Source organism: Bos mutus, chromosome 8 (assembly GCF_027580195.1).
Source record: "Bos mutus isolate GX-2022 chromosome 8, NWIPB_WYAK_1.1, whole genome shotgun sequence".
Lineage (NCBI taxonomy): Eukaryota > Metazoa > Chordata > Mammalia > Artiodactyla > Bovidae > Bos > Bos mutus.
This window is the reverse complement of record NC_091624.1, coordinates 45,133,940-45,152,192: the sequence shown is the minus strand read 5'-3', so window position 1 is coordinate 45,152,192 and position 18,253 is coordinate 45,133,940. Positions and strand designations below refer to the sequence as shown.

The following is an 18,253-nucleotide window of genomic DNA, read 5'->3' as shown; positions in this document are numbered from 1 at the left end:
GTAGGCAGATCTTCCTATAGACCTCAGACCTTCTCTGTAGAAACAGCCAGAGTAGAGAGCCTCACCTCCAGTTGCCATGGTGATGAATACCCTGCCCTGAGGACAGAGCTCTTCATTACATTTACTTTTAGAAACAGCTGCTCTTCCTCAGGACCCCTTCCTATTGCTTTATAACCTTTAAGCGGTTTGGCATAAATAGAATTGTTATATTTTAGCAACTCTTGTGGGTCAGTAGTGATAACACATTGAAATTTTCATTTAAATTCTTTTTATAGCTAGTAATAATGATAGAATCTTTTCTTAATTTTTTTGGCCATTGGTATTTTCTCTTTTACGAAATATTTGTTCATGCCATTTTGTGTATTTTTCTATTGGGTATCTCCCCGACCCCCTATTAACTTGTTTAATTTTAATATACTCGATATAAGCTATTTTTACAGTTATACATGCTGCAAATAGCTCCCTTCATTGTGTTTTCTCACTCTTTGTGATGTCATGTGATTAAAGAAGCTTTTAATTGTAATGTAGTCAATTTGTTTATCATTTCCTTGATGATTGGTTTTCCTTTTTGTGTCCTTTTTAAGGAATTTTTTTCTATCTTGAAGTTATGAATGTATATATGATCTTCTGAAAAGGATTATTTTATTGCTTTTTCAAATTTAAATCTATAGTGTATCTGGAATTATTTTGTTTATGATACAAGTGTTCAATTTCACTTTTATCCCAGATAGACACTCAATTGTCACACCATCATTTATGTAATAGATCTGTGCTGTGCTAAATCATTTCAGTAGTGTGATCTCTCTGTGATCCCATGGACTGTAACCCACCAGGCTCCTCTGTCCATGGGATTCTCCAGGCAAGAATACTGGAGTGGGTTGTCATGCCCTTCTCCAGAGGATCTTCCTGACCCAGGAATCAATCCCTTGTCTCTTGTGTCTCCTGAACTGGCAAGTGGGTTCTTTACCACTAGCACCACCTGGGAAGCCCATGTAATAGATCACCCTTCCTTAATGCTTTATAGTACCAATTTTCCAACAAAGCACATGTGTCTGCATGTGTGTCTTTCTGGGATATTTCTACTTTTCTGGGGATTCTATTTGACTATCCATATGCCAGTATAAGGCCTTCATAGGTGACTCAGTGATAAAGAATCCTCCTGCCATTGCAGAAGATGCAGGTTCAGTCCCTGCATTGGGAGGAAATTTCCTCCTCCTGGAAGAGGAAATGACAACTCACTCCAGTATTCTTGCCTGGAGAATCCCAGGGACAGAGGAGCCTGGTAGGCTACAGTCCATGGGGTCACAAAGAGTCTGACATGACTGATCACACACATGCCAGTATAATATTCTTTTATTATTGTATATTTAAAATAAGTTTGTTATCTTAGAGGCAGTCCTTTAATTTTGTTCTTCAAGAATGTGTCGGCTATTAGCTTTTGTACTTCCACATATTTTTTACAGTCAGATTTTCAAGTTACACACACAATTCCTGTTGGAATTTAGTTAGTCTAAACTGTATCTATAGATTCACTTGGGGAAGAATGAGCATATATAAAATATTGAATTCCAAACCTAGTACATGAAATAAGTATCCATTTACTTAGCATTCTTTAATTTTGCCAAATAATATTCAATGATTTTCACCATAGAATTTTTATATATAATATATATTAATTGGATTTTTAAGAAACTACCACACAATTGCACTCATCTCACACGCTAGTAAAGTAATGCTCAAAATTCTCCAAGCCAGGCTTCAGCAATAAATAGTGAACCGTGAACTTCCAGTTGTTTAAGCTGGATTTAGGAAAGGCAGAGGAACCAGAGATCAAATTGCCAACATCCGCTGGATCATCAAAAAGCAAGAGAGTTCCAGAAAAACATCTATTTCTGCTTTATTGAGTATGCCAAAGCCTTTAACTGTGTGGATCACCATAAACTGTGGAAAATTCTGAAAGAGATGGGAATACCAGGCCACCTGACCTGCCTCTTAAGAAACCTATATGCAGGTCAGGAAGCAACAATTAGAACTGGACATGGAACAACAGACTGGTTCCAAATAGGAAAAGGAGTACGTCAAGGCTGTATATTGTCACCCTGCTTATTTAACTTATATGCAGAGTACATCAGAGAAGGTGATGGCACCCCACTCCAGTACTCTCACCTGGAAAATCCCATGGATGGAGGAGCCTGGTAAGCTGCAGCCCATGAGGTCATGAAGAGTTGGACACAACTGAGCGACTGCACTGAACTGAACTGAGAATATAGAACTTCAACTAATTTTTGTATATTTATTTTTATATGAAGCACCTCTGCTAACCTGTCAATAATTTTATTTTATTTTATTTTATTTTTATTGATAGCAGCACTGTTCACGACAGCCAAAAAGTGGAAGCAACCCTAATGTCCCTCAACTGATAAAACGTGGCCTTCCCAAACGGGAGATTATTTCACAGTGTTATTTTTTTTTTTTCTCCATATGTTGGAATTTTTAATAGTTTTTCTCCTGTAATTGAGATCTAATCTTACTGCATTGTGGTCAGAAAAGATGCTTGGAATGATTTCTATTTTTTTGAATTTACCAAGACTAGCTTTATGGCCCAGGATGTGATCTATCCTGGAGAAGGTTCCATGTGCGCTTGAGAAAAAGGTGAAATTCATTGTTTTGGAATGAAATGTCCTATAGCTATCAATTAGGTCTAACTGGTCTATTGTATCATTTAAAGTTTGTGTTTCCTTGTTAATTTTCTGTTTAGTTGATCTATCCATAGGTGTGAGTGGGGTATTAAAGTCTCCCACTATTATTGTGTTATTGTTAATTTCTCCTTTCATACTTGTTAGCATTTGTCTTACATACTGCGGTGCTCCCATGTTGGGTGCATATATATTTATAATTGTTATATCTTCTTCTTGGATTGATCCTTTGCTGTCAATAATTTTAGTAACTTATAAATTCTTTTAAATTTTCTACATATTCAATCATACTATTTGAGAAAAATGACAGTTTTGCTACTTCCTCTTGTACTTTTTTTCCTTGTGCAATGTTGAACAGAAGTAGCAAGAGATAGCAAGCCTCTTTATTTCTTTCCCAATCTTAGGAAAGACTTTCAGTATTTTGCCCTGTTGTCTAAAGGTATTCTTTCATATTAGATCCTCTTCATCTGACTAAGAAAATTCACTTCTATTCCTAGTTTGCTAAGAATCATATCAGGTACTTTTTATGTATTGGTTAAGATTTTTAACTCTTTACTCTGTTGGTATTGCAAAATAAATTGATTGATACTTGAACATTTATCTAACTTTGCATTCCTTGCATAAACCCAACATGGAAATATTTAATAGCTCTTATAAATACGCTAGAGCCATGAAGAGATACCCCATGTCCAAGGTAAGAGAAACCCAAGTAAGACGGTAGGTGTTGCAAGAGGGCATCAGAGGGCAGACACACTGAAACCATAATCACAGAAAACTAGTCAATCTAATCACACGGACCACAGCCTTGTCTAACTCAATGAAACTAAGCCATGCTGTGTGGGGCCACCCAAGACAGGCAGGTCATGGTGGAGAGGTCTGACAGAATGTGGTCCACTGGAGAAGGGAACAGCAAACCACTTCGTATTCTTGTCTTGAGAACCCCATGAATAGTATGAAAAGACAAAATGATGGAATACTGAAAGAGGAACTCCCCAGGTCAGTAGGTGTCCAATATGCTACTGGAGATCAGTGGAGAAATAACTCCAGAAAGGATGAAGTGATGGAGCCAAAGCAAAAACAATACCCAGTTGTGGATGTGACTGGTAATAGAAGCAAGGTCTGATGCTGTAAAGAGCAATATTGCATAGGAACCTGGAATGTCAGGTCCATGAATCAAGGCAAATTGGAAGTGGTCAAACAGGAGATGGCAAGAGTGAACGTCGACATTCTAGGAATCAGCGAACTAAAAGGGACTGGAATGGGTGAATTTAACTCAGATGACCATTATATCTACTACTGTGGGCAGGAATCCCTTAGAAGAAATGCAGTAGCCATCATGGTCAACAAAAGAGTCCAAAAAGCAGTACTTGGATACAATCTCAAAAACAACAGAATGATCTGTGTTCGTTTCCGAAGCAAACCATTCAATACCACAGTAATCCAAGTCTATGCCCCAACCAGTAACACTGAAGAAGCTGAAGTTGAACAGTTCTATGAAGACCTACAAGACCTTTTAGAACTAACACCCAAAAAAAGATGTCCTTTTCATTATAGGGGACTGGAATGCAAAAGTAGGAAGTCAAGAAACACCTGGAGTAACAGGCAAATTTGGCCTTGGAATACGGAATAAAGCAGGGCAAAGGTTAACAGAGTTTTGCCAAGAGAACGCACTGGTCATAGCAAACACCCTCTTCCAACAACATGAGAGAAGACTCTACACATGGACATCACCAGATGGTCAATACCAAAATCAGATTGATTATATTCTTTGCAGCCAAAGATGGAGAAGCTCTATACAGTCAGCAAAAACAAGACTGGAGCTGACTGTGGCTCAGATCCTGAACTCCTTATTGCCAAATTCAGACTTAAATTGAAGAAAGTAGGGGAAACCACTAGACCATTCAAGTATGACCTAAATCAAATCCCTTATGATTATATAGTGGAAGTGAGAAATAGATTTAAGGGACTAGATCTGATAGATAGAGTGCCTGATGAACTATGGAATGAGGTTCGTGACATTGTACAGGAGACAGGGATCAAGACCATCCCCATGGAAAAGAAATGCAAAAAAGCAAAATGGCTGTCTGGGGAGGCCTTACAAATAGCTGTGAAAAGAAGAGAAGTGAAAAGCAAAGGAGAAAAGGAAAGATATAAGCATCTGAATGCAGAGTTTCAAAGAATAGCAAGAAGAGATAAGAAAGTCTTCCTCAGCAATCAGTGCAAAGAAATAGAGGAAAACAACAGAATGGGAAAGACTAGGGATCTCTTCAAGAAAATCAGGGATACCAAGGGAACATTTCATGCAAAGATGGGCTTGATAAAGGACAGAAATGGTATGGACCTAACAGAAGCAGAAGATATTAAGAAGAGGTGGCAAGAATACACAGAAGAACTGTATAAAAAAGAGCTTCATGACCAAGATAATCACGATGGTGTGATCACTGACCGAGAGCCAGACATCCTGGAATGTGAAGTCAAGTGGGCCTTAGAAAGCATCACTACAAACAAAGCTAGTGGAGGTGATGGAATTCCAGTTGAGTGATTTCAAATCCTGAAAGATGATGCTGTGAAAGTGCTACACTCAATATGCCAGCAAATTTGGAAAACTCAGAAGTGGCCACAGGACTGGAAAAGGTCAGTTTTCATTCCAATCCCAAAGAAAGGCAATGCCAAAAAATGCTCAAACTACTGCACAATTGGACTTATCTCACATGCTAGTAAAGTAATGCTCAAAATTCTCCAAGCCAGGCTTCAGCGATACATGAACTGTCAACTTCTAGATGTTCAAGCTGGTTTCAGAAAAGGCAGAGGAACCAGAGATCAAATTGCCAACATCCGCTGGATCATCGAAAAAGCAAGAGAGTTCCAGAAAAACATCTATTTCTGCTTTATTGACTATGCCAAAGCCTTTGACTGTGTGGATCACAATAAACTGTGGAAAATTCTTCAAGAGACGGGAATACCAGACCACCTGATCTGCCTCTTGAGAAATCTGAATACAGGTCAGGAAGCAATAGTTAGAACTGGACATGGAACAGGAGTGCATCAAGGCTGTGTATTGTCACCCTGTTTATTTAACTTCTATGCAGAGTACATCATGAGAAACACTGGGCTGGAAGAAGCACAAGCTGGAATCAAGATTGCCGGAAGAATTATCAATAACCTCAGATATACAGATGACACCACCCTTATGGCAGAAAGTGAAGAAAAACTAAAGAGCCTCTTGATAAAAGTGAAAGAGGAGAGTGAAAAAGTTGGCTTAAAGCTCAACGTTCAGAAAACTAAGATCATGGCATCTGGTCCCATCACTTCATGGGAAATAGATGGGGAAATAGTGGAAACAGTGTCAGACTTTATTTTTTTAGGCTCCAAAATCACTGCAGATGTTGATTTCAGCCATGAAGTTAAAAGATGCTTACTCCTTGGAAGGAAAGTTATGACCAACCTAGATAGCGTATTGAAAAGCAGAGACATTACTTTGCCAACAAAGGTCCGTCTAGTCAAGGCTATGGTTTTTCCAGTGGTCATGTATGGATGTGAGAGTTGGACTGTGAAGGAAGCTGAGCACCGAAGAATTGATGCTTTTGAACTGTGGTGTTGGAGAAGACTCTTGAGAGTCCCTTGGACTGCAAGGAGATCCAACCAGTCCATTCTAAAGGAGATCAGTCCTGAGTGTTCTTTGGAAGGACTGATGCTAAAGCTGAAACTCCAGTACTTTGGCCACCTCATGCAAAGAGTTGACTCACTGGAAAAGACTCTGATGCTGGGAGGGATTGGTGGCAGGAGGAGAAGGGGACAACAGAGGATAAGATGGCTGGATGGCATCACCGACTCAATGGATGTGAGTCTCAGTGAACTCCAGGAGATGGTGATGGACAGGGAGGCCTGGCGTGCTGCGATTCATGGGGTTGCAAAGAGTTGAACACGAGTGAGTGACTGAACTGAACTGAACTGAATAGATACTGATGGGTGATGTTTGCTATTACTTTATGTTCATGGGTTATGGCTATAATTTTCTCATAGTGTCTTTGTAAATCTGAGTACAGGATTATGCTAGTCATGTTAAATAAAATGGAGTGTTCTCATTTATTTAAATTCCCTGGAAAAATTTGTATAAGAATGGAAGCCTCTCCTTAAACATCTGGTTAGAACTTGTCAGTAAGCCAAGTGGGCCTGGAGTTCTGAAAAATATTTTAATTAAAGATCCAATGTCTTTAGTAGTTATAAGAATCTTCAGGTTTTTTATATCTTCTTATACAAGTTTTAGTATATTTTACTAGACACTTTCCTCATTCACTTGAATTTCAGTGTTTTGGTTTAAAATTCCTCATAGTACTTACTTATCTTTTCAATATCTATAGGATTTGTAGCATGTTTTTTTTTATATTTTTTTTTGTATTACCATAACAAAATTTTAAAACTTTAATTATTCTTTATGGTTTGTTTTTCTTTTTCAAACTTTTTTTTTGCTATTTCAAATTCTGCTTTATACAATTCCCTTTCCTTAAGTTTATTTCATCTTAAAATTCTTGAAAGAAATCTTTGCCTCATTACTTTTCAGTTTGTAGCCCATATGGTAACTGATATTTTCATTATCATTTGATTCAAATTATTTTCAATTTTCCATTTGCTTTCTTTGGCCCTTTAAATGTTTAGTTTTATATTTCTTAATGTATATGCATATACAGATTATCTAGCTATTGTTAATGTTATATGCAGCATAATTCCATAGGGATCAGAAAATCTACAGTGTTGAGAATGTGTTGAAATTCATTGACACTTTCTATGACTCAGCATATGCCCATATTGTAGGTGTTCTGTCTGTGCACAAAAAAAATATGTATTATGCAGTTATGTGCAGTGTTTTCCATGTTTTTTAATCCATGTTTGTTAGTTGTGTGTAATATATTAATCATTACTGATATCTTGTTTGTTTGTTGTACCGATTACAGAGCCACAAGTGTTAAAATCCCCCCTATAATTGTGAACTCGGCTATCACTTCTGGTTCTATTCAGTTCAGTTCAGTTCAGTTCAGTCCAGGTACTCAGTTGTGTTCGATTTTTGCGACCCAATGGACTGAAGGCTTCTCTGTTTATCACCAACTCCCAGAGCTTGCTCAAACTCGTGTCCAACGAGTTTGGTGATGCCATCCAACCATCTCACCCTCTGTCATCTCCTTCTCCTCCTGCCCACAATCTTTCCCAGCCTCAGAATCTTTTCCAATGAGTCAGCTCTTTGCATCAGGTAGCCAAAGTATTGGAGCTTCAGCTTCAGCATCAGTCCTTCCAATGAATATTCAGGACTCATTTGCTTTAGGATTGACTGGTTGGATCTCCTTGCAGTCCAAGGGACTCTCAAGAGTCTTCTCTAGCACCACAGTTCAAAAGCATCAATTCTTCAACACTCCACTTTCTTAATGGTCCAACTCTCACATTCATACATGACTACTGAAACAATCATAGCTTTGACTAGACAGACCTTTGTCAGTAAAATAATATCTCTGCTTTTTAGTATGCTGTCTAGGTTTGTCATAGCTTTTCTTCCAAAGAGAAAGCATCTTTTAATTTCATGGCTACAGTCACCACCTGCAGTGATTTTGCAGCCTAAGAAAATTCTGGGTCTATTAATGCATATGTATTTTGAGACCTTGATATCTGCTACAAAAAAGACTTAGAATTGTATGTCTTCCCAGTGAATTAATACTCTTGTCATTATGAAATGCTTTTGTGTATCTCTAGTTTTCTTGCCTTTTAAAGTCTACAGATCATGGAGAGAAATATAGCTGTACCATATTTATTTTGGTATATATTGTTTTGGTTTAACTTTTTTCTTACTTTTATTTTCATCCTTTCTTAAACGTCATGTTTTACATCTGCCTCTCATTTTAAAAATACAAATATATTTAAAAATTTTAGATTGATAATACTTTTTTAAAAACCTGGTCCATTTAAATTAAATATAATTACTGATATACTTGGGTGTATTCTTCCTATCTGGTCTCTTCCTTTTTCTCTTCTTTCTCATCTTATGGGCATCATAAGGATTTTAATCACTCCAGTTTTCTTTTTATTAATTTGGAGATTATGCATTTATTTTGTATTCCTTTAGTGGCCATCATAAAAATTTCCACTTTATTACTTTTAATGTAGACTTTACTTTTTAGAGCAGCTTTTAACTCCACAGGAAAACTGAGTAGAAAGTCCAAAGGTTTCCCATATATCCTGCCCCACACGTGCACAGTCATCCCCACCGCTAACATCCCCCACCAGAGTGCAATGTTTGTTACAGTTACTGAACCTACATGGAGGCATGATTATCACCCAAAGTCTACAGTTTACATTAAGGTTTGGTCTTGGTTTATTTACTCTTCATTCTTTTGTGCATTTCTGGGCTTTCATCCAGAATCATTTTCCTTTCTGTCTTTATGAGTTCCTGCTCTCTCACGCTAAACTAATTTTCTCTCATTCCAGAGTAATTTCCCCCCATTCTTTAGCACTTCTGTGTTTTTAGGAAGCTTTTTTTTTTTTTTTTAGTTCAATTTGCTGTTTTTAGTAAGAGAGCTGGTTCAAATTTCCTAGACCTACGTTTCCAGAAATAGAAAAGGCTGTGTTTTTGTTCAGACACTGCCATCTTCAACTATAAAGCTGCTTCCTGTTATAATACTCTCCATCCGTCATGCCCCAGCTTTATCCCTAGACCACGACCTTTCAAATTATGGGTGTCTGTGAAGTACTGCTGAGTTCATTAAAAAAGTTCTGAACATATCTATACTATTTCTAACACAAATACCTTATAATTGTATTTCCTTTGGTTTTTTGAATAGAAATTTTTATGGAAGGTAGAGAGTATTCAGTATTTGAACAATTATTATCTTGCCTAGAATTCTACTTCTGAGGTCTCTACCTTTCTGCATGCATGTGTGTTCACGTTTGTGAGTTTGTCTTGCATTTATGCAAAAAAAAAAGTATTCTTATTATTGATTTAGTGATCTCTGTAATGAGAGAGCCGTCAGTAGCCGCTAGCATTGCTCTTCAAACTTGTACCCCTGAGTCTTTGTGGTTTCAGATTATCATGAGAAATTAATACATGAGATAACAAAAGATTAAAGTTGCATTCATTAACTAGACTGTAGATAAAATAGAAAACATCTAATAACCCCCCAAATATAATTCTTATATAAAGCAAACGTCAATAGAACTTTCACTTATGTCCCATCTATCAGTTATCAATTATCCATCTGTTCTCTTTTTTATGTCTCAGCTTCTTATTTGCTCCTGAGAAGAATAGGATTTCAAAACTTCAGGTTATTTTTACTTGCTTTATTCCACGGTTGAATTTTTAAAAATGTTTCTTTCCTCTTCTGCCATCCCCCTTACTTCGTATACTTTCTGATTTTCCAGCCTTTTGTTTTCAATTTATTCCTTCTAAGAATTCTCAGTTATTTTGATGCTTTACCAATCTCATGTAAAATGTTCTGCATAGATATCCTCTTTAGCCCCTTTATGTAAATAACATTATGATAATCATTATCAAGATACATTTTCATTTTACTGGTTATGAGAGATTTTCCAGGAAACACATGTTCTTTGGAAAAAGGATCGATGACGTTTGTGATAAAGAAATCAGGACCAGTGTGATGTGTATTTGTGAACTGATCATATTTTCATGAGGCCCTTGTTCTCTTTGTTGCAGACTTCTCCATTGTGGTTGGGGTGCTGCTCCCTGTGGCTGTCATATTTGTGATGGTTGCTATAGTAATCCGATGCCGAAGCTCCAGAGAAAAGCAGAAGTTAGTCCAGAGGTAGGCCCTGCTTTGGGGACAGCTAATTCACTCTAAATGTAAGGACCCAAATTATCAAATTTCATTTCATTTTAGTTTGCTTCAAATACTCAGAAATAAGTACAGATACATTTTTCTTAGAGCAGATGCTTGGTATTCTGTTTATTGGGGCCTGCTTTTTTTCTTCTGTTCATCACTGTTTATAATTCATAAGAAGAAGAACTCTCATTATTAAAGATTTTAACATCATTATACAAATATAGTCTTTAAAATGTATTGATGACAGCTTTATGGCAAGTACCTTGCTTAGCCCTTTTGCATATATTATGTCACTTAATCTTCATAAGAACATTTAATTTTCACAAGGAAATAAGATTTAAATATTAGTACTTCCACTTTATAGATGAAAAGGTATTATATATTTATCCTCACAACAATCCTGCAAGGTTAGGGACTTCACATTTTTACTGATGTGGAAACAGAAACTCAGGGAGGTAAGCAAGCATGTTTAAAGTCTTACAACCTAAGTAATGAAATCTAGATTTGCATCTACATCAGTCAGTCTTTCAAACATAATCTTGACACTACAGTATCTTTCCAGCATTTTCAAAAGACTGACTTATTCACTAGAATGGGCTTCTGATAAATATCGAATGAATAAAATAAATCCTTATTTATTTAAAAGACATAATTTAGATAAAAGTTGGACTCAAGACCATCATTATTAGATATCATGGTTCGGTAGAGAATCAAAAAGAAAATCAGTGGTGATGATTATGAATTACAGAAAAGGGAAACCCAGAGGATGTCCTAGGGAGCAGATGAAAAGCCCATCAGTTACCAAGGACACATAAGGGCAAAGGAAACGAACAGACTTCTCTCAAATCTCCCTCTTGTGGTGAAGACACTGCTAAGTCACTGTGAATGCTATGCTTTTACGTACAGGCCACTGTCTACCACTGATGCTGGCCTACACAATCAGAAGAGGAAACCACAGATGGCCAAGACTGTTCAACCCCAAGAGGTGAACCATAGTCTGTAGTGTGTTTTCTGTGGACCCCAGCTTATGATCCTCTCTCTCTCTTTAGTTGTCATTTCTACTCAGCAATGTTTTACAAATCTATTTCACTAGTATGTAGTACTAGTATGTAGCAAGGACTGCAAGCTTTGTAACTACACATTCAGAAAGTTCGCCTTTGCCTTTTGTTAAATGCAAAAGACTCTCTAAAATGTAGAGGCTGCTTTGCTGTGGTTTACAAAAGGCAACGAGAATAAAGAAAAAAAGAAAGGTAGATGCCAGCTTCCTCTCCCTCCCTTTGTCTCTCTCTGTGTGATTCTAGGTTGATTCCTTATTCCTTTTGCAATATCCTGATAATGAAAATAATATGCATACTTATGGGCTTCCCAGGTGGTTCTAGTGGTAAAGAATCTGCCTGCCAATGCAGGAGACACCAGACAAGGTTTTGATCCCTGGGTCAGGAAGATCCCCTGCAAGAGGGCATGGCAACCCACTCCAGTATTCTTGCCTGGAGAATCCCATGGACAGAAGACCCTGGCAGGCAATAGTTCAAAGAGTTGGACATGACTTAGCGACTATAACAGCAACAACATGTAGGCTTTATGACAATACATGCAATATGTATAATCTTTAATGCCCTAGTTGTGTCCTGCAAGTTTAGAAATTTAGATAGCAATTGATTAATGATAATGACATTGATAATAATGTTTTTGATGGAAACATAACCATCTCTGATAGCTTTGTACCCAGCAGAGTGCAGAGATTGGGTCACTATGATTGTCCCTCCAGTTTCTCGGTGCCATCTTAGTTCTGAGCTCACATTATCAGAAAGGTGCTTATTTGGAAGCTGAAATTAGGAAACTTATTATTTCATTTTTTAAAATTTATTTATTTTTATCAAATGAAAGATTCTTTAAATTCTATAGTGCTTTACAATTTTCAAAGTTTAATATAACTATTTTATGGACATATGATGAACATAGCTTTCTACGTCTGTTGGCATTGAGTTTATTTCTGAACTGTATATACACACCTAAATGGAAGCAGTAAACATATGTGCATGCATGCTGAGTCACTTTTGTCATGTCTGACTCTTTGTGACTTCATGGACCATAGTCTGTTGGGCTCCTCTGTCCATGGGATTCTCCAGGCAAGAATACTGGAAGGGGTTGCCATGCCCTCTTCCAGGGGATCTTCCCAACTGAGGGACTGAACCTGCATCTCTTGCATCTCCTTCGTTGGCAGGCAGGTTCTTTACCCTAGCACCACCTGAGAAGACTCGGGAAGCCCGTATGTAAATACTCAGGTTTAGATTATTCCTAGTTTTCTATATCTGAAAATGATTTAGTGAAAGTCACTCAGTTGTGTCCTACTCTTTGTGACCCCATGGACTATACAGTCTATGGAATTCTCCAGGCCAGAACACTGGAGTGGGTACCCCTTCCCCCGGGGAACTTTCCAACCCAGGGATCAAACCAGAGTTTCCCACGTTGCAGGTGGATTCTTTACCAGCTGAGCCACATAAGCCTTTCTTTTAAGCACACCTATTTTCAAGGCCCCATTTTTTAATTTTTTTTTTTTTACCTTCTTGCTAGCTACCTACAAATCCAAGTTTTCCTCCACCACTTATTTCTACATCTGTATCATCCTCTTTTCTTGTAAGTATCAGATGGTCACTGGCAATGTTTGAAAGAACTCTGTACCCAATGTGAATGATGTCTTCCAAACTCTGGGTTCCATTTTAGGATACTCTACACTAACTTGAAAGATTGTAGCCCAAAGGAATATTGGAGAAAGCAAGGCCTCCTCACTATCTATAAATTAGTATGGCTATTATTTTTGATTGTTAAAAATAGTTCTGTTATATAATTGTTAAAAAGGGATATATGGTTCTGCTGTAGAAGATGAATTGTCTCCTTCAAAGAATAGTCTCTAGATGCATAGTTTGGAGGACATTAAACTGTGTTATAAATTAGATTTTACTTCCTTATTCTAGATAGAATAAGGCCTCTACTACTCACAGTTTTCTAGAGGAGGAAGTGTATGAAAAAGAGTCCATAAAGGGAAATCCAGAATAAAAGCCAAAACCCATGAAGAGGTAGAGTCATTCACTCAACTGGATCCTGAGAATCTTGCCTCCTACTTGGTACTCTATTGTGAGTAAATGAGAAAGAACTAAAATTTAAGGTCATTTTTTCAATGATTTTTACATTTTTGCTGGGAAAGCAAGTCATATACATATGCAGCACCTGTGCTGTGTGTACTCAGTTGCTCAGTCATGTCTGACTCTTTGTGACCCTCTGTCCATGGGGATTCTCCAGGCAAGAATACTGAGCTGGGTTACCATGCCCTCCTCCAGGGTATCTTCCTGACTCAGAGACTGAACCCAGGTCTCCCACATTGCAGGTGGATTCTTTACTGCCACTAGGGAAGCCCATGGAACGCCTCATATGTGATGGGTGCCAAAGTAGATGATACTACAGAGAAAAGTATGGTGAAGGGGTAAGGAACAGGGTACAAATGGTACAGGAAGAGGAAAATGACTAAGTGGGGAATCTGTACTGGACCCTGAGAGTCAGGTAGAAATTAAGTGGCCGAGACTTCCCTGGTGGTCCAGTGGTTGGGACTTCATCTTCCAATGTGGGGATATAGGTTCAGTCCCTGATTGGGGTCCTAGGATCCCACATGCTTCATGACCAAAGAACAAAACATTAAAAAAAAAAAAAACAGAAGCAATATTGTAACAAATTCAGTAGTCTCTAAAAATGGTCCACATCAAAAAAAATCTTTTAAAAAAGTAAGTGACAAGGAAGTAAGGAATGACTGAAATAAGGAAATAAGTACAGTAAAGACAAGAATTGAATAATATTTTTAATGCCGACCATTATTTTTGTTTCTATTACAGCATAGAAACATAAAAGGACTTTCTTCTACTGTTTTCAAGGATAATCCAGTGTCTAAATCTAAGATTACTGATACATAGTCAAACTGTTACAATCTTGTAGCACTCCTAGAATCAAGGACACAAATTCTAACCATGTCTTCCAAGAAGATGTTCACTGAGGACAGTATCTCTATAACTGTGCAATAGGCTTTAGTATCTGTTTGCCCTCTAGTTTGGACAATAACCAAGAGAAAGAAGATGTAAGGGTCTTTACTAGAAAGTGATGACCCCAATATTCTTTGTTTTCTCAGAAATATTACCCAGGGATAGTGAGATGGAGAAAATTTCCCACAGAAAAACACTCAGCATGATATCACTGTTCTTCTGATCCCCACCTTCTTTCCTATAAGTACCCATATGGATAGTTGGATCCCAGTGTGATGTTTTTCTCTTTTTCTTTCTCTACCCTCCTGTGTTTCCACTCCTTCATTGTGAAGTATCACGGAATCTATAGAAAAGGGTGTGTGACTACAAAGAATTCATTTTAACTTAATAGTTAAAGATTATAGAATATCTACATTTTTAGGAAAAATTCATTATTTAAGAGTTTTGTCTTTCCTTAGGACTCCAATCCAAAAATCTGAAGTAACACCTAAACAAGTGTTGCCGGGTAAATGATCAACTTGGAAGACCAGACAATCTGGATGGAAGAGAAATGTACTAACTTCCTTACTATTATTTGCCATCAATATCCAGCAAGGCTACTATTTCTTGATTCCACTCTAATGACACAAAATTTCAAGAGAGACATATTCTTGATAATCTTTGAACGAATTAAAATTTTCTGTTCTCCATACTTATGGGAAAGATGATGATTCTAAAGAATGAGCTATGAAGCTGATTTTCTAATTAGGTGAATTTCCTAATCTTTCTCACACCCCATTTTTTACCATGATGCTGGCTAATATTTGTTAAAGGACTTGTGCACATTTATTTTCTCACTTGCTAGGAATTAATTCACCGTCTAATGAAGATAAAAAATAAGAAATCACAAGAAATTGGGAGAAAATTGCACATTCGTCATTATATAACTAGCAACATCTTAACTGTTTGAACCATGAAACTGTCACCTTAGTTACAAAAAAAAAATTATATAAACCTCTGGTTTATATAATATCTTTTTCCTACATTATCTTCTGCAGTCCTTATTAGCTGTGTAATTGGAAGTTCACTACAATTGATTAAGCTTTATTAACTAATTTTTATAGAAATTTGTATAATTCAGTTGTATAATGCCAGTTACTGGCAAGCATAAAGTGAACATTACTAAATAGAAAAGTTTTAGTTAAATAAATTACTAACATAAACCAGAAATTACTAACATAAACCAGAGGTTGTAAACTGGTGACTTGCAGGGTGTTTTTGAACTGCAGATTTATTTTGTTTGGCCTGAGTGATTTTGGCCAAAAAAGTATTTTCAAATGTTTTGAATGTATTGCCAATATTTAAAAATTGGGAAATCTTGCATAAACATCCAGATACCAGCATTTTAAAAGTAATCAAATGGTTTGTCAACACTGCAATCACATTGCCAACAGTAACCATCGACTTAGTTGACTAGTGATGGAACAGAGTTGGTAGATTGCCTACTAAAACTTTCTTCCCTTTCAGAACTCAATTTTGTTTTCAGTTTTTCAAATTAAAAAATATCTCTGTAATAACCTCTATGGGAAAAGGATCTGAAAAGGAATAGATGTATGTTGTTGTTCAGTCACTCAGTCATGTCCAACTCTTTGCAACATAATGGACTGTAGCACGCCAGGTTTCCCTGTCTTTTACCATCTTCCAGAGCTTGCTCAAACTCATGTCAATTGAGTCATCTCATCTTCTGTAGATTCATGAGTGTGTATAATTAAATCATTTATACTGTATACGTAAAATTAACACAGCATTGTAAATCAACTATATTCCAATATAAAATTTTTAAAAAATTAATAGTAATCCTAACTCCATCTCCTGAATAAATTTCTGTCACACTACATCCATCACAATAATCTCATTTCCTTACCAGTGGTTGATTGATTTGGAGGTGTGGGTACCATTACTGCAGATGGAGGGGGTAGAGTTACAGGTGCATCCACAGTTGGAGGGCTGAGATTGCATGTCCCACTGCTATCTGGTTCCCTTGGCCACAAACATCTCCTGCAGCCAGGAGGCCAGCATTGTATGGACTGCCTCCCCTGATGCTACCTGGTTCTCAGGAGCTGTGGGCTCAGCTGGAGGGATCCAGGATGGCAGACACTGCATCTGCTCTTTCCCTGGTCTCGCCTTCTCTGTCTTCTAGTCCACCCACCTTTTAGAAGGACAGCTATGTGGAATGCTCTGCTGCCCATGCGTGTTGGACAAAGACACCTTTGAGTTATGGATGTTTTACTGTTTGTAGATTGAAGGAAAGAGACAAAGGGAACATCTCACATTGTCATGATGCTGACATCACCCTTGAAAAGCATTTATTAAGGAGTTTTACATGCAGAGTTTCCTAAAACAAAAAATGTGTTTTTCTTAGTGGTCTAATTCCATTATTTAGTCATTTACTCTTTTTTTGTTATTGTCTTCTTATCCTTCTTTTTGAGGTAACTGCATTGAAGTAGGCTTTGGACCGAGGAATATTAAAAAAAAAAAACCAAAAAACACAGCACCATTTTTGCTGATGGGACAAGTCTAGAGATATGTTAGGGAATTTCTAAGAAAGGTATCCTGGTTCTTTTTGGATATGATAGACTGAATAAGATGGAGCAGAAAGATGAAAAGAATACAACCTGGTCTTGTAATGCTGTCATAAATTGGCAGATTAATAACTGCTTGAGTCATTGTGTACTTTCTTGGGACTTCTGTTTATGACCAATAAAATTTGTCAAGTTAGATTTGCTCTTACTTGCCACGGAAGCCATCCTGATTAATAAAGTAATTGCTTCTATTATTAGGATACATGCTTTCCTCTTCATCATCACTGCCACATATTGCTTTCAGAAAAAGAACTTGCTTTGCCAATGACAACTTTAGACATTGCTTAGCAATTAGCCCTGGATTTAATTTCCACTAAATTCCTGGGCAGGAGAAAATTATAGTATGCAATTTACTATGACAGTATCTCCTTGTTAAAATTTAACTCTTGGGACTTCCCTGGCTGTCCAGTGGTTAAGATTTCACCTTGCAATGCAGGAGGTGCAGGTTCAATCCCTGGTCTGGGAGCTAAAATTCCACATTCCCCATGGCTACAAAGCGAAAACATAAAACAGAAGTAATATTGCAACAAATTCAATAAAGAGTTTAAAAAATAGTTCATATGAAAAAAAATCTGAAAAAACAGTTTAACTCTTTTTTCTATCACACCTAGTGTAGAAGTCCATACTCTTTTTTTAAAATAAATTTTAAAAGATGTATTGTGGTAAGAACATTTGACATAACATCTGTCCTCTTGACAGATATTTAAATGTGCCATAAAATATTGTTATCTATTAATATAAGTACAATATTATATAGCAGCTCTCTATTCTTATTCATCTTTCAAAATGGAAATTTTATACCTATTGATTAGCAATTCCCCATTTCCCACCCACCCCTAGTCTCTGGCAACCACAATTTTATGCTTTGCTTCCATGAGTTTGCCTATTTTATATACCCCATATAAATGGAATCATGGAATATTTGTCCTTCTGTGATTCATTTATTTTATTTAGCATAATGTCCTCCAGGTTCACCCATGCTGTTGCCTATGACAGGATTTACTTCCTTTTTAAAGATTAAGTAATATTCCATTGTATGTATATACCATATTTTTAAACATTCATTCGTTTATTGATGGGCATTTACA

General features: G+C 37.0%; 1 protein-coding gene across 5 annotated transcripts in view; it reads left to right on the top strand.

Annotated features, from left to right (window-relative positions):
• LOC102277413 (disintegrin and metalloproteinase domain-containing protein 28) overlaps window positions 1-18,253 on the top strand; it is a 125,755-nt gene that overhangs the window by 65,225 nt on the left and 42,277 nt on the right. The window contains exons 19-22 of one of the 5 annotated variants that reach the window (XM_070375527.1): window positions 10,390-10,498; window positions 11,423-11,501; window positions 13,091-13,153; window positions 15,003-16,815. In XM_070375527.1, coding sequence (XP_070231628.1) covers window positions 10,390-10,498; window positions 11,423-11,501; window positions 13,091-13,153; window positions 15,003-15,023 — 272 coding nt within the window. In that variant the 3' untranslated portion in view covers window positions 15,024-16,815. Of the gene's footprint in view, window positions 1-2,122; window positions 2,298-10,389; window positions 10,499-11,422; window positions 11,502-13,090; window positions 13,154-15,002; window positions 16,816-18,253 lie in introns of those variants that run through there. The other 4 variants (XM_070375525.1, XM_070375528.1, XM_070375526.1 and 1 more) reach the window with 4 other exon arrangements.